The sequence below is a fragment of the Oreochromis niloticus genome, linkage group LG7, assembly GCF_001858045.2.
Source record: "Oreochromis niloticus isolate F11D_XX linkage group LG7, O_niloticus_UMD_NMBU, whole genome shotgun sequence".
In the NCBI taxonomy this organism is placed as follows: Eukaryota; Metazoa; Chordata; class Actinopteri; order Cichliformes; family Cichlidae; genus Oreochromis; species Oreochromis niloticus.
Window position 1 is genome coordinate 24,268,143 of NC_031972.2, and position 17,917 is coordinate 24,286,059.

The 17,917-nt window shown below is 39.0% G+C and overlaps 1 protein-coding gene across 1 annotated transcript in view; it reads right to left on the reverse strand.

Moving 5' to 3' along the window:
• trabd2a (TraB domain containing 2A) overlaps window positions 1–17,917 on the reverse strand; it is a 69,509-nt gene that overhangs the window by 38,768 nt on the left and 12,824 nt on the right. The window contains exons 3-4 of the mRNA XM_003444399.5: window positions 2,525–2,671; window positions 1,817–1,991 (exon numbers count right to left, since the gene is read on the reverse strand). Coding sequence (XP_003444447.1) covers window positions 1,817–1,991; window positions 2,525–2,671 — 322 coding nt within the window. The remainder of the gene's footprint in view (window positions 1–1,816; window positions 1,992–2,524; window positions 2,672–17,917) is intronic.

Here is a 17,917-nt window from a genome sequence, read left to right on the forward strand (position 1 = left end):
ACAAAATGGGATTAAGAAATGAATACAATTTGGTCCACTCTTCTTATACAGCTCTGTAACTGTATGAAATTAACTGAAACTTTATGACATGCCAAATTCAGAATGTAATGGTACCACTTTTCAATAAGAGTCCCCTTATAGATGGCTAATAAATAGTTTATAGATGTGTTATTAATTAATCTGTAAATGCTTTATTTACAAAAATAAGCTGAGTCTTGGAAATTACATTAGAAAACTGTCCAAGATATAATCAATAGATCAATCAGTGATTTAAAACAAAGACAAATTCAAAGGATTGAGAAAATGAATGAATGAATTGGTTGTCCATTTTCAAAACAGACTAAAAAAAGTCTGGCTGATGGACTTATACACACACATAATGCACAGTGAACACACACATACATAGAAGTATGCTTGATTTCTGTTCTTATCACCCTCCCTGTTTTCATTGGATTCTTTTATTAGATGGGTGATACTTATGAGGTTGCTATGTAGTGTTAAAAGAATTCAAAGTATTATGCTGACATTTCTAAATGACTCAAACACACCACAAGTCTGCTTCTGGTTAAGCCTGCATTGATAAAATTATGGTTTACAGAACATCTCCTTTAAACTAAACTATTTGGACTCAAAGTTGATAAAGACCATCATCTATCAGTCAGTGAGTTATTCATTCATAGGGCTGATTAGCAGCACCAGTTTCCATAAATCCAATGCAATAACATCCAAAAAAAATTGTTTTTTTTTTTATTTAAAGACAACAGTAAGTGACATGAATTGCCACTTATATGCATAAATGTATATATATGTGTGTGTTTCTGGACTCTGCCCTTTCAGTTCTGGGAAAAGCTAAATTCAGCTTTCTGTTCCCTCTTCCTTAATCTCCTTAGGACCGGGCGTCCGCATATGTGGACATCACATTTTGAGTTGTCTAGACCAAAATACTAAATTTTGCTCTACAAGTGCCTGATATCCACTTATGAGGACATTATACTGCCACTGTTCTATTGAAATTTAAAGTGCATGTCCTCATATGTGGATCTCATTTTTCTCAGAAACAAAAATCAGGTAAAAAAATAAAAAAAATCACATAATTCTTTGTTTTTACATTCATCAGGTCCCAATCAGCCCAAATAGCAAAGAGAAATTAAAAATGCATGCCATGAAAGAGTTCGGGTCTTAGGAGGTTAAGATGTCTTTGTTTTCTCTACCTGAGTTTGCTAAGCTGCTCTGACTAAGAAGTCTCTAATCTCCTTTGTAGGAGTGCTCTTCAAACAAAACTGGAATTGAAGTCATTATATTAAATGGATAAAAGTAATTATTACCAAGCCACCAAGGGAGCAAGCCAACGACCACACTGGAACATTCAGCCACGCACCCCTGAACCAACAAGCACCCACATCCCAAAGACAGGCAGAAGCATCCAGCCGGCAGCGGGACCATGTCCCACACGGGTCAAGGCTTGGCAAGCCTCAGGCCCAGCCATGCACACACACACACACACATACAGACCATTCACTCATTCAGTCATTTTGAAGGTATTTAAGTATATTTGTGTCCAGAAGTTTTGGTCTGGACTGATGGAAAGATCTCATTACCACTTTACAAATACACAGACACAAAGAAGTATCCATGGGGAAGAACTAGTGGATTTGGTATATTATACGCATATAGCAGCATTTACTGTATTTAATAACACACTAGTAAACCAACAACCCACACTGCATATTATAAAGCTGATACTCTAAACACTGATCACAGAGTTCACTGTTCATTTTTTTCTGTGTGTATTTTGTATTAATTAGAGAACACCAACCTGCTCCAAAAGCAAAAAAGAAGCTCTTGTCTGGGTGTTCCTCAAGCAGTGCCTTGACCCTCTTGCCCATCCTTTCATTTCTCTTGTAGATGAGTTCCTGTCGGAAGTAGCTGTCTATTTCCTGGGCAGTGGCCTGCTCATTGGGTGGCAGTGTCACATTATTGAAGTTAGGGACCTATAGTTCCCGAGGTAGTTGGCCATGAAAGTAAAACACAGAACACATGATGTTTTTTTTAAAGTTATTTGCAAACCTTTGACTAAGGTTGAATCCATAAAAAATCTGAAATTCTTAAGACATATCATTCAAGGGTTTTTATTTATTTATTTTCTTTACATGACTGATGGTACAATTGACTTAAAAGCCTTTGGACTGACAAAGATCTCATGAGATTGGCAGGAGAAACATATAGCAATGGTGGCAGAGAAAGAACAGAAGTAGCTAAGTATGGAGAAAGTGCATCTGTGTGTGTGTGTGCGCTGGGGGTGTGTGGGGTGGGAGAAGAAGAAGGTGAGCTGGGTCAGTAGGTTAGGGGTGAAAGTAAAAGGTTAAGGGTTGTGCCAGTTGGACAAACCTAAGATCAAGGGGTCAAAATGAATCTAAGCTTATTAGACAGACTGAAAGTTACATAAGATAAGATAAGATAAGATAAGATAAGATAAGATAAGATAAGATAAGATAAGATAAAATAAGATTGTGGATGATCTGACCTGTGATGTGTCATGATTGAAGATAATGGAGTTGAGATCTCCACAGTTGTAGTGCCTGATGAGGTCTTCAGTAGTATATGGGACCTGTAGGCTTCCTGCCCTTAAAGACTCCTGTTGTAATAAAGTCTGGTTCAGGGCAAAGATCACCTAAAATAAGACAGGGATAACCAGTTAATGAAAGATTTATTTTTACCTCGCTCTAAGACCCAGAGGTTTTTCTGGGCTCAAAAATATGAAGATCAAGCAAATTAATGTCAATTATATGTGTAAAATGTAACTTCTAACAATCAAACAAGCAGCGAGTCAGCAACCTCACACATACATGTGACCATTGGTACGTTCCGGTGTAATTACTGGAATACCAGCAATAAACAGCTCAACTACAAGCCAAATCAATATCTTTGAACAGTTATTGGCTGTAGAGTATGCCACTGCTAAAACTGCCATGCAGCTGAAGAATCCTATTGTTGGGAACCATTTACTGATGACAGTTGTATTCAGGAGGCTTCATTCTGTGACTCTGAGGTTTTATTTCAAGGCCTGCCAAGCAAAGAGACAATCAAATTGAGAGTTAAAGATATTCCCAGATCAGCTGTTGAGCAATGCAACACAAAAAACAAAAACAAAGAAAGAGGATCAAGAGAAATGACAGCACATGTGGCTGTCAATGCAAGACAATGTCAATTATCCGTAAGAGAGAGGAGCTCTGCTGCTAAAAAAACCAAATGTCTGACAAAAGGTGAGAGGATAGCTCACCCTAGAGCGGAAAATCTTGAGAAGCAAGGAATCCACATAAGGAAGATTTTTGCTGTGATGATATATAGTGGTAACTGCCACAGTGGGGAAATGGAGAGGAGCTATCAATTTCAACATAGTGCAGCATGCCTAGCCTTTTGGAGTCCAGCCTGGTTTAGAGTTCAAATGATCCATTATCTGAAAACTATTTTATGTACACTCTTTATAAGATTCTATTTAAAAGTTGTTGAGCTACACTAGTCTGACCGACGGACACAGTCAGCAAACAGCAAACATGTTAAATTTTAGGCAAGACTGGGCATAAAATTCTGATTTACGTGTCCTGTTGAATTAACCACTTTAAAAAGGACACTTTTTTCGGCCTGGACCCCTTTCAGCTTTGCAGCACAGATTCAGCTTTTGTGTGAGCATGAAATCAGCCAGTGTTTGGTTAGAGAGCCCTGGTGAGATGAAAGACATATGCACACATGCACATGCAAATATAGATATACACAATTACACATCAGCGCACGCACATGCTCGGAAAGCTGTACACTCTACACATCAGACTTTAGACAGGGGTTCGTACAGAAAGCGCCGCCAGTCACCTCAGTGCATGGTCTCCCTCTGATCTCTCACCACACACACACAGACGCACGCACACAAACGCACACCTTTCACCCTGGAAGCCATTGATCTCAATCCCAGTGACAGAAGAAAGTTTTGTATAGTTTATTTGCTTCTCAAAAGGAACAATGAGTCAAAGTGAATACGTTTTTGGTTAGCAGCGGAACTATGTAAATTTGTCCACAGTATGTCAGCATGTTTTTGCAATTCACTGTTCACCAGTTTGTGTGTGAAGCCTCAGCTCTTGAATTCTGTAACGATATGCGTATCTGTATGCAAGGCGGACCCGAGCGGCTATTTTTTTGTTATGTTTTTGCTTTTTATGTTCTGCTTTCTAAGGTGCTCCGATGACACTTTTCCCCCTCGGCTTCCCCTTTGTGGGAGCCTCCTTATAGCTGAAGAGAGCAGGAGAGGAGAGCAGCGTGGAGCAGATGCCTTCTTGTCAGGGGGACAAAGAACCCCTCCGTCACCCTCTCTTCTCCTCTCCTCTGTGCTCCCTCCAGCTTTCATCGGCCGCGCATCAAAGTGGAGCTCTGCATATGAAAAGGACCCCCGTCTTTATGCCACGCAAATTAGCCTATCGCCGCCCCTCCCCGACTCATTTCACAAAAACACCCTCACATCTGTGCCATCTCCGTGAAGGAAGGCCCTCATCTGCAGGGTCTCCCCTTTTTCACTGCTCTCCCTTCTCCTCTTTCTGTGCTCGCCATGCCTTTCAGCCCCTTAAATTATGGTAGTGAAGGGAGAAGTAGGAGGAGGAGGGAGCGGAGGTGTGGGTGAGGGGGAGGATCAGTCATATATAGGCAGCTTAAAGTAAAAAAAAAAAAAAGTGGGGAAGGAATAAGACAGACAGAAAGAAAACACTAACAAGAAAGTGAGGAAAGAGAAAAAAGAAGTAGAGTGGAGGACTGAAAGAAAGAAAACCTTAACAAATCATTCCTTTCTTTCTGCTGTAATCGTCCTCTTCTCCTACTCCATTGCGGGTCAGCGGGTGCTTTTTCCCCACTCGGCTCCTTTCATCAGGTCCCCCTGTTTCTTCTGCTGTCCCCTAACCCGCCCCCCTCCTGCACACACAGACAGACACACAGACACACCCCTTGCTGATATCAAAGCAAGCGGAGCCAATGAAAGTCAATAATTGTCCTTTGTCATGGAAATCTCCCCTCTTGTGGAGATGGAGTGGGGTGGGTGTGTGCATCTAGAGCAAACATCATCACGGTCAGATTCCCACATGTGGAGATTTGGAGTGTTCAGCGGTCCGGTTAAAAAAACTCTTGCTGCTCTCGCTCTGGAGTTTGGAGTCTTAGTTTAAGGTTTTGAGTTTTGTAGAGTATTGTTAAGGTGTTGCATCTCCTCAACTATTTAGTAAAAATTGTCATTTGGTTGCAAGTGGAGAGATGCTTTAAATCACGTGGAGGAACATGTACCAGAGCCAAATGTTGATTTTCTCTAAAGCAGAGGTGTCAAACATAAGGCCTGGGGGCCAGAATCAGACCAGCAAAGATGCCAGTCCGTTCCACTGGAAGGCTTTTTTGATTTTGAACTTTTCAGTATATTTTCATACGTTTTACAGCTTTTTTCCATTAATAAAGACCCCTTGTCATTCATGCTACACCAAAGTAGTTAAATAATGGATAAACAATTAAATGAAAAGTTCCTGCTATAGAAATATCTACTGAATCATTTGTCTGGGCAATGAGCTACCAGAACCTTTCCTGCAAAGTAGAACTTTAAAAGATATGCAATACTTTTTAGACACAAATAATTTTGCTATCTTGACAAACTAACATTGTCCATTAACGTCACAGATGTGCAGGACTGATAATGTTTGCTCTCTAAAGGTCCCAGTATACCCACCAGGTTGGTGGCTTCACAGCCTCATTCATTTATGCTCTCTGTTAGCCACTACATTATTTTCCTGATCAGACAACTACATGCGCACTGATATAGGAGGAAAAGAGGTCAAAACCGGAAGCAAAAAACTGTTTTTTCCAGTTTTGTCCACAAAGTATCCTCTTTTCAAACTTTTCCAACATCTCCCTTTGTATAACCTGTGAATCTTTGAACTTTTCTACTGATATACCACTAAAACAGCAAAAAACAACAAAAACCAAAAAAACACAGTCATGTCTTCAAGCAGGTTACAAAACTTGATAAGTGCACAACCAAGAAATGGCGGCCAGTGACAGCAGATTTGACATCAGTTCACCGCACTGCAGATATAAAATGTCCCTAAGTCCAAAATTAGCATTAGCATTTTATTGTTAGCCACAACCGCTAGACCCTATTTTAATGATAGCACGTGGCAGCTCTGTAATTAATCAGGTAACATGTGTCCAGGCTAACATGTATGACAACTGTTGATAGAGAGTGGGCCGTCGGTCTTTTAATAAGCATCACCAAGTTGATGCCCTACTTTTCATGTGTTCAGCTGCTAGTGAGGGGAGGGGCTGTGAGCCTGTCACCTTACAGTGGGGCTGTGTAAAGCAGAGTGTCAGCTGGTGGAAGTGAAGACAGCACTGTTGATATCAATACTGCTGCAAATGAGTATCTAATGCGATATGATCTTTCTTTATCAATTAGTATTGGAGTATCAGTGTTTTGTCGGTTTGGTGTCAAAAGGTATCGAAACTCTCAGTTCTGGCGACAAACCTACTCAGTACTAATGTGATGGCACCATAAATAAGTCAGCACAATTAATTCCATAACACAGGAATAATATAGGAATAGGAATCGTGTCACAGTTTAGAGAAGGACCTCTTTTGTATCCAGGGAAAGACAACGGCACAACAGCCAGCAGCGTTCAACACTGGTCTGCTTCATGTTACTTTATGTTCAGTATATTTCAGCCTTAATGTTGCCATCATAATCACCATAACCATAACAAGCAAAGATAAGATGACTTTACGTCTTTAATCTCGCCAACAATGTCATCAACACATTTGGTCTGTATATAAATATATAGACTATGTAAACTATACGAGAGGTCATGTCATAATATGAATCTGGCGTAATGTGACCAACATGTAAACACCAAGATATATTCCTTTTATGGTAAAGCCTCCAGCTAATTTATGCTATTCTGATTGTAAGAGCTGGCACTGAGATTTAGAGAGTGTTTGACTAGTTTAATTTTCAGCTCGGCTTTAATGAGACACTAAAGATGAGCATGTGTGCTGGTGCGTGCAAGCATCTTTGTGGTTTTTTGTGATTTTTCCAAATATTCTGTTTTTGCGTGCCTAAGTGAGCAGAAAAAGCATATGGTGTAACACGTGTTTTATAAAGTAGGCTATCCACACTGCTGACAAACCATGTCCTCAGACAGATGCGCGCGCACACGCACAGAAAGAGAGAGAGAGTGAGACAGAGATCTTCCAGGCAATCTCCCAAGTACAAATGAAGACTCCCAACAGCTCCTCGGTTTCCTACTTACTCTGTGATGCTATCACAGTAATACAAGTCTCCTTTTCTCTTTATCATACATGCACATAAATAAGACAGAAACAGGCACTGAGTATGATTTATACCAGAAACAGTAAGAAAAAGGTTCAGACCAATAATAGAGAAGAAAACAAAGAAAAAAGGGAGAGAAAAAGAAAAGTAGTGAAAAGACTTTCACTACTGATGTTATCAATGAAAGCTCAGGACGAGAGTATAGACGAAGACGAATGTAGACAGAAGTAGGCAGAGACAGGGTTTCTGAATTACTTATGAGTGATGTTATCAGAGCAGTCAGCCCTAAAACAAGACCCATCAGGAGCACAGCAGCACTGCTAGGACTTCACAAAACAGTGATTCGGAGAGCTTCTGCAGTCCTCAGGTAGTTAACATTTAAACACCGGCGCCCTGTGATTTCATTGTGATGGGGTTCACGAAGTAACCTCTGTTTTGTCTGAGTTTCCAGACAAAACAGGTTGAACTTCTAATACCTAAGATGATTAATAAAAATGTGACAGATTTAAAAGTGATTGTTTTCTCTTTCAAAGAAGTCTCTTTGTGTATTTTAAACTGAAAGTCTCAATTTGTCCACTTGCACGTGCTGGAACTTCCCCCGCTGTCTCAAAACACTAACCATCCAAATATTCAACTTAATATTATCATAAGGGAAGAGAACAAAGTATAAAACCATGAAAAACAAACTTTCACGTTTCAATGCAACATTTAACAGTCCGCTTGAGAAAATAAAGCGATCAATAAAAATCAACAAAACGTGTTTCTTTTGTATTTTTCTGCTGCTTTCCGGTCAAATAAATATCCAATATTGTGTTTGAGCCATGAAAAGATGCATGAAAATAAAGAGAAAACCTAAATAAACTAAAAAGGTGGTTTAAACCATAAGTACAAGCTGAAAAGTGAACGAAAACATAACAAGTTTCTTTTTCTATAAGACTGTGGTTAAAAAAAAGTGAAAATACTGCCAGTTTTAGGATTTTTGTCTTTATGTTTGTAAAGAAATGTCTGTTTAATGGTTATTGCGGCTGCAAAAGTGGGAATAAAGTGTTTTATTCAGCAGACATTCACTGACACTCCCACCGCACAGAAACCCACTGCACACACATAAATCTTTCACCACAGCGCAACCTTTTCACTTTCTTGCTGAAAACCCACCATTTAAACACAGATACGCACACCTGTCAGTTTGACTTATCCATATTGTTTCTTCTTTCTTTCAGTCCTCTCTCCTCTATTCCCTGCTTCCAACTCCCCTGAGCACATTTCCTCCGACTTGCCTACACATCTCTCGCTCACACATTTATCCTCCCATCGTTTCATACCTCCCTTCCTTTCCTCTTTGATCCCGCATACTCCCTCACTCCCTCTTTTTCCATCCCTCTCTCCTTTGATCCTATACATCCCCTCTATCAGGTCTCTTTAAGATTTGACCCTTACATTCCTCGGGTCACTAATGACCTCCTCGCTCAGTGTCTATGTTTTCGTGTATGTAAGTGTGTATACACCTGTACAAGATTAGGTCTCGTCTTAGTGTGTTTATATGTACATGTATGTGTCTGTGCCTATGTGTGTGTGTGTGCTTAAATGCTTCATCATCATGGATTACTGCCCCCTCTGCAGAACTCGGAGCAGACCTTTGAAGAGAGATTTATTAATTTTCCAATACAACAAAAGAAGGAAAATATTGGGCAAGGATTTCCTGTACAGGAAAGAAAGAGGAGAAAGGAAAAAAGAGCAAAAGAATCCAAGCATTGAAGTCCCCAGGCCCAAAGCTTTGAAAATAATAATGACCAAAGACTTTCTCTCTCTCTTTAGGGGAAAGAAGTGTCCTCATATACCATTTATATTTCCTAATCCTTATGATCCTTGTGAGTTAATGGTGACATGAACAACTCCTTTAATAGCCAGGCTAAGCCAACAGTTGCATTTTAAATCACTAAAATACTAAAATCACCAGTACGCAATTTTTACTTCACAAGTGTGTTTATAAAAACCAAGATGAGCAAGTATTTTACTAATAGCTGTTATCAGTAAAGTAATATTTGTTTGTTTTGTCTGCTTTTTTAAAATGTTTGAAATGAATAAGTTAATGTGCTTGTTTTGTTTCCTCATAGATCTCTTGGGGGGGTAAAGTTTAAACTTACAGTGTGTCGATACAATTTCTTATTGATTAATTATTTGGAGTAGAGTTATGCTTCCAGACTTCAGCACATAAAAAAATGAGCACATGTTCCATGTACATCACACTGACTACAGAGAAACCAGTGGCCAACACTCAGACCGCATTCATATGAAACCGTGACTACACTTCTCCTTCTCTTCCTCTCTGTGCGTTCTCTCTCTTTCTCTATTTATCTCTGTCCAAAACCTATCTCTCGCCCTCCTCGCTTCCCTTCTGTCTCTCTCTCCCTTTCTCTCGCCCTGTAAAAACATTCTTGCGGGGTGCATTTACCTTGGTGCCCGACGCAGCCAAATATTTAGGCTGTCAGAGGGAATCAGCCTCAAACCAAACGGCTCGAGGTTTCTGCACGCGCATTGTGTGTGTGTGTGTGTGTGTGTGTGTGTGTGTGTGTGTGTGCGTGTGCGCAGATCGTGGGGGTTGTGGTGATTGAAATGTCAACTTCTCAAACCCCCGTGCTCTATCCAGCTATACTGCTTCACTATACCCTGAACAAGCTGTACAGGAGTCCTAACAACACACCGTTTGCACACAAGGGTCATTCTTAGTCTGTGATCAGCCCCTTGATTTGCTGTAATGTCTTCTTATACCTGATTGACTGCCTAAGTAAAAATGCCAAAATGTCAAAGTTCAGTAACTCCAGCGTTTCTAACTTTTTATATAAATTATATTTATAATCAGTTATTTTATTTTAACAGTCAAATATTGGATTCATAGCCCCCCCCCAATTTATTTTCACATCTTATTATCGTTAACAAAACAACAGTGGCTTCTCTGTGCAAAGCTAATTTCCTATTTAACATAGAAGCACTGTAAACACACACTTTCCCACACACACATGCTGGCACCTGTCATCACACATTCTGACAGTGACCAAACAGGAGTGTCCACTATTCGCAAAATTTTCCTGCCTCTGTCTTCCTGCCTGTCACTCTTCCTTTCTCTCACACATACATACAAAACAGGCCCACACAGCAACCAGCGAGCCGCTCAGCGAATCGGTCCACCAAGACACAACACAAAGATCTTGAAAACACAGCGAGCCACAAGGAAAACAGCCATCAATCTCGACGACTGTCTGTTGACTGAAAGAACACTATTAATTCAGGACAGCACGAGTCAAGAACAACACCGCCAAGCTGTTTCATGCCGAGATTCAAACCCAAACAGCTGCGAACACTTACTGCAGACGCACACTGACCATCTGAGAATTCAAATTGTGTGTATGTGTGTTATCACGCAAACAGGCAAAGAAAGAAGAGTAAATTAATTCAAGATTTTCCACACTCAAACAGGCAAAAATTAGCCACCGGCCATGTCGGAAATAAATTGTTTTATCTTCTTTCATCTGGGAAAAAGTTGTAATATTTCGGTGAAGCAGGTTGTGTCAATAGCAGAGTGTTGTATGCCATTGTAGACAAATGGCCGGCCATCCACAAGCTGGGAATCGCAGCTGGACAAAAAAAACAGCCAAGCAAGGATACAGACAAGAAAAAGACTTTCCAATATCTGGAAATATCTCAGTGTCGAGTTTATAAAAAACATAGTTTCAGATGCATGAAGTGCATTTTAGCCCGTGTGCTCTTTTGCACTCCAACCTGTACAGAAACAGAAAAATACCACTCAGTGCCCTCATTCCACAAACTTTGCCCCCTTGGTGATGCTGGCAGCATTTTCATCCTTAGCCTGTGGCGATAACGATGTATAGATCAAGATTGCTTGATGGTTTCTTGCAAGCCCAGAGGAGTATTTATTAAAAGCTTATCTATTTACATCGCTGCCAAACCACAATGATTCAAAGAATGGACGTAGTTTGTCATTTTCGTGTTAAAAAAAAAACAAATTAGTGAAATGCGTTTTTGCATGTTAATGTAGAAGTTTTGAAATTTCAGGAATTATTAATAAGTGAAAATTAAAAATTGGGGATATTGGCTGGGTTTTGAATGCTGCCTTACATATAACATTATATTTTGTTTTTATTTGAATACTTGAAAACAGATTTTTTTTCTCTCCTTAGCCAATATCAGTTTAACACTGGAATTAGCATGGAATTTCACAGTGGATGTATCCCTATAGCTTGATAAACTGAATGAATCTGCAGTTCAGATCTGTTACTAGATTTTAACGTCTGTTTCTGTTATATTCTGCAGAAGTACTCTCGTATTTGTAGTAAGGTTATTTTAACCAGCTTTTTCCTTTGTCTTTATCAGTGTATGTACAGAGTAAACACAGACCAATCGCGTGCGTTCTAAGTCATCCCACATCATGCTACACAGCTAATTGAACCTTTATTCGGCACACGTGTGAAAACAGGAAACTGCAAAGAGTCAAGATGCAGAAGTCCAAAGAAATCATGGAAACAGATGAAGACAACAAAGAGGCTGAAGGTGAAAAGGTTTACATGGGAAATGTAAATTACGGAAGAAGAAGAAAAGGGAAAACTCAAACTACTCCTTTTTCAAAAATTATATTTTAATTTAATTTGATAAATTAATTTAGTTTTATAACTGATTAATTGTGAAAAATCATAATACACAATGTTGAACTCTTATGACAGCCAGTCGTTGACTGTACAGACACACCTGATACTGTTAGGCTGCTTCAAACAACACTGCACTGAATTTAATGCATGTGGAATTTTATCCTATTTCAGACCTTTGTTTCAGGAAATGTTCTATAAGTGGAACTCTTAAACTGCTTTAGGGGATATTGCTTCTTAGGTTAAAATAACTCGACCCAACTGAATAACTGTCATAAACCATTTCATACCATTTCCTAAAGGACTGGTTTGGCGAAATTTTAAAGATTTGTGATCTTCACAATTTGGAGGCTCAAATGTTTCTGAACTTTGTGAAATATTACCAAAACTTTAATCCAACAGCATTGACTAAATTGTTTTGTTAAGATGATTATTTTGTACTTTTTTGAATCCATATATTAATCCCATAAAAGGTTTAGACATTGGATTGAAATACACCAAATTCCTCACTGTACAGGATGATGGGGGCAAATAATGTTCAAAAAAAAAACAACAGACAGCAGGATAAGAAATTGTTCTCCAAGTTCTCCAAGAAATAAAGACACAGCAGGAATTAAAAACCCACACAGTGCTATTTACCACTGGCCTAGACTCAGAACCAAATCACCGCGGGCAAACCAAACTGAAGAAGCCAGGCACATGCACAAGCACACACGCTTATTTACAGTAATATGCATGTGAACACTTTCAGTCAGCTTGCATCACTTCTCTTATTCTAAACAAAAACAGAGACTGGAATCCCAATAAACTCAACATCGACCTTTAACGCCATCAGCAGTATAAATGCTACACCTCCCAATCACCTACAGAATAAGTCTATGTAATGGAAAATAGGCCGTTGCATCCAAACCATCTGAGAAATGAATCTGTTTATTGTTCTGTCAGGCTGATCAGTCCAGGAGACAAAGGAAGTAAAGGAGATAAACAGAGGGCAAAAATATTTTTGAGACAAACAGCGGGAGGAAAGAGAGAATCGCGTTTCCACGGAAAGAAAAAAAAATAGCGGTTAAAAAAACAGATAGGTAGACCGAGTGAAAATCAGAGAGTGTGATGGTTGTTGTTGTCCAGACAACTACCACTTCCCTCAGCTTCACAACCACAGACTTATGAACAGTCAACAAAATATGAAAAACATCCAAACATCATAAATGTGTTGGAGTTCAGTTTTCAGAGAAGTGTCCCTCTGCAACCATTGTGGATGGTACAAATATAAACATCCTGATATGCAAGCTGACACCAAAATAGCAACTGTCAAAGCAACACAAATGATGAAATATACTGTAAAAACAGCAAGCGAAGAGGCTTCAGCACGTTTTAGATAAGGGGGGGAAACTGCAGCCAATGAAAGATTCACACAGGGTCAAAGAGTGGTTTGCATACAAGGTTAGATGGTGAGGAATCAAAATTTGCATCATGTCTGTAAAGTTTCTATGTTATTGCAGAATCAGAAACAGTTTCAAAGTGTGTGACTTCAGAGAATCTCAAAATAAAAGCAGCAAATGTGAAAAAATACAGTGTGCTTGTTTTTTTTTCAACAACAAAGATACTGAGTTCAAAATTAAAATAAAAAGCAACAAATATTCACCCATGAACGGTTTGCATCAGAGTGAGTTTGGTAGGTTTTGCTTTCTAAATTACTTTGAAAATAGATAAATAAATATTTCCATCAATTACTTTCCTGTTATTGGACAAGCAGAAGAAAATGGACTGATTGGATGGATGATTTTCTATCACTAAATTTAATGATCAGGTAGTTGATGTCTGATCTAATTTTTAAGATCCACACAGAGACATGCTGTTAGCAAGCTAGAAAAAGTTCTCTTATAAAGAATGGCTGTTAAAACCTTTCTAGGATCATCCTCTTAGCAAAGAACACTAAAAAAGGGCCAAAGCCAGCAGTCAGTAGCCAGGCCAGGCTTACAGGCCTAACATTAACACTTAGTGACATGGATTAAAAGTTTGTCTCTGTATTTTAGGCTGTATGGTAGTACACGGTATTTATCTTCTACAAGGAGGTCGATGTTTGGGGGCAGAAAACGTAAAATTACAGTTATATCAATGGTATTGAAATACATAGGTTAAAAACCTCACCAAACAGTTTTGCTGAAGTCACAAAACCACCTGAAACTCAAACCTCAAAAGCCAAACCTAAAAACCCAACTCTGACAAAAACCTCAACTTCTGAGTAGAAATTCCACAAATGCTGAAAAAGTATGTGTTCACAAAGGCTTAGGTACACCTTAGCACGTTTTTTAAACGTTATTTTAGCCTGGTGTTTGAATGCAGCAATGTCAATAATTTAACATTTTTGACTATTTTCAAAAAATGATTCAAACACACATAATAGCACGACACACAGACAAAAATGCACGGCTCACAAAAACCACACACAGCATATGCTTATACAACATATCTGTCTTCGTCTACAGATACGAAACAAGTCAAATCACCAGACCATCACATTTGCCGTTGTATTCAGACCAATATGTGTCAGTTATCTAAGCAGCGATTTATCAAAAGGAGTGTTCAGCTGAAAAGATCTTATCTAAATCTACAACTATGGGCTTCCAGAATTGGAAAAACTGCTTTTACCATTTTTTTTTCCGCTCACGAAGGAAAACTGTGCAAGGCCGTGTGACACTCAAACCTCCAATTAGCTCTGTTCTCAGACAAGAACACGAAAATATCAATTTTCCCTTCCAATTGGGTAAGAAAATGAGGCACGGAGAGGCAATGTTTAGTAGTTACTTTGACAGTCTAATACTTTTTAGAGTGTGAGCAGCTTAATTCCTTTTAGAAAAATCAGCTAAATAGTGTCCTAACCTGACATGTGCAGAGTGTCTGGAGCACTATTTACTGTCAAATGCTTTCACCATAAGGTGTACTGCTTCACAATGAAAGAAGACCAGGTCTGCATGCAAGGCACCTTACAAAAGCCCAAGGAAAGACAGAAATTTTCCTGCCTCTTCTTTGGACAGCTTGACAATGTCTGTGGTGTGCTGCTGCCTGAGGTAAAGGCTATCTGATTACCTTTGCAGGTCATGATTGGCCGTGGAGCATGTGTAGCACAGTGTCTCTTTGCCAGCTCAAGTCAGATATTCCTGTAAGTGATCACAACTGTCTAATCCACCATGGTTACCATCACTAATTCTATAAAGAGTTAAATTAGAGTGTTTAATTATGCCCACACAAAGTAGTAAGTGCCAGATCTGAACCATGTGAAGGCTACCCACATGGCAATTTTTGTCAATACAAAGTTATAAAAGGAGGAGAAAATGTGGGCAAGTTTTTGTGGAGCAATTTTAGTCTGACAGTGAACGTTAGATATATGTGGAACACTGATGATAAGCTAAGACAGGACAGAGTAACTTTTTTGGGACTCTCCAGCTTGTGGTAACCTTAAAAACCAGCACTATGAAGATGATTCTAATGGTGTAAAGTCAAAGGCTACACTCAAAAAAATCTGTTGTTGGACGAACACAATTTAATCATGGCACCTTTTTCCATGTGATTTAACCAAGTACAATAACCCATTTTTGACCATGTTAAACCAACACATTTGGCATTTGGTGGTTTAATGTAATCAGATTACGTTGGATCAACGTAGTATATTTACATTGACTTGAAGTGATTTTTGTGAAATTTGTTTTAATTCATTCTACACAAGTTAAAAACTTAAGGAAAACTCAACGAAATCTTGTTGTTTGAACAACTACTTTGTTAATCAAGGCAATTACTGCTAGTCTTGCTTAATGAACCAATATGGGGGTTGATGATTTCATAGAGACAAACAACCATTTGCACTTACATTCATGGATAATTTAGAATCACCAATTAACCTAACTCTAATTACACACTGCAAACCAGCCAGATTATGGATATGAACCCAGGCCCTTCTTGCTGTGAGACAACAGCACTAACCATCACGCCATCAAGCTGTCAATCCAGGCTTAACAAAAGTAGGAAAGCTATGATTACAAGGCTTTATGTAGAATTTTCTGTATGTTTTTGTCCTTGACAGGTTAAACCACAATAAATAGTGATAGCATACACATGGTGTGGGTGTAGTTGTCTGCCTATTAAAACTCCAGCGATTTTCCTGCAGTTTGACATCTAATGTGATCTTGTGAATTTCGTGAGTCCAGGCAACTAACCACTCTTACTAGATTGTATCACGTCACCTCAACAAGAACAAATTAAGTTGCTGAATTTCATGCAGATGCTACATGATTTAATTACGTTCACCATAGAAACATGAAATTATTTAGTTCAAATTACAAGTTTGAATCTTGTACATGTAACAACCACCCAATTTCATTTTTTTGAGTGTACCTTGAACAATATGACTGGTTCCTTCGTCATACACACATTGTAGCTAATCTTAAATTAATGAATGAATTAGTATATTACCAGAATTCTCAGCAGAATACAGCAAAAAGATCATTTAAAAAGCATCTTCCTCATTTTGCCGGCATTTGAAGCATGTGTAAGGTCCTGGCCTCCATTCCCAACATGACAGCTATTCATCATTTACAAAACATTTCACTTTTTAGCTAATGTGTAGAAATTGCCACACAGAAAAAATATCTCAGAAGCATCTACTGGTGGGTCAGGCTGTGTTTTCTGAAACTGAACACAGCCTGGCAAGTGACACGTTAGTAATGGCACGTAATGGTCAAAAAGCAGCTTTGCAATGTATTTAAGAAATCATCACCTAGCTGGGGGGAAAAAATCTAGTGGATGCTCAAGGCAGCTATTCATTACAGACCTGTTGTGAATGAGGTGTGTAACAGCACTGAGACAGTTCAAAACATCTGTGCAGAACTCTCACAAACTGTCCTGTGTGGCACTCACCTGTGAAACTCCACCGAAACCCCAAAAATGTGGACTGGAGCCAGAAAGACACAAGTGCGTTTACAGTCATTTATCTCTTTTAAAAGTTTATTCAAACACATTAATTTACCTACTTCATTTAATGGTCAGTAACACCGTTGCATTTTACAGACTGAAGCCGAAGCCAAAAAAAAAAAAGATCTGAACTGGAAATACGTGCAAATGTTTAATCAACTTATGAGAAAGTATGAGAAAGCTGACCTCAAAGCAAACATATGAAAAAATAATTATCTGACATTCCTTCAATTAGAAATGATAAATATATTATTTTCCTAATTTAAAAAAATGTTCTTTAGAAAAAAAAAACCTTTTGACAAGTTCCAGGTGACACAGAAACTATTAATCCTCTGTGTGGGAGCTTGTGGACAGCTTTGGCCTTGTATCACTCGGCTGAAGTCCAGCCAGGTTTGGCTCACTTCGACAGGCAGTGGAGTAACTGGATTTAATCCAGACCAGCCACAAACCTCAGCAGCACACAGAAAGCATAAGCTTACCAGGCAGAGTTTAGGAGAGATCATGTCATACGGCGAAAGGTTAATTTAAAAAGCATCTCCATCTTTTTTCAGCATTCAGTGATGATCCAGCTTGATAATACTTACTTGAAAGGTGTTCCACACTCTTTTCTCTGGTTCATGTGACACAACGGAAATTATTTCACAATCTTGTTGCCTCTCAAATAGTTATTTTGAAGACAGAGGCAGGGTCTGTGACCACTTGCATTTAGTTGCCATCTTCAAAGCAACTTTGGTGCACCAAGATAGCAATTAAGAAGTATTAAGATGGCCAGTCTGTTATTAATCTGCTGCAAGTTTGCGATTGAGTTGGCAATGGGGTCTGTTTGTGATGAAACAGCGATTAACTACCAGCAAAAACTGCAAATCTGTTGCACATCTACACACACAGAAATTCACATGAACTACTTGCATTCAGAGGCCACTTAGAACCTCACACATTTGAAACAGAAATC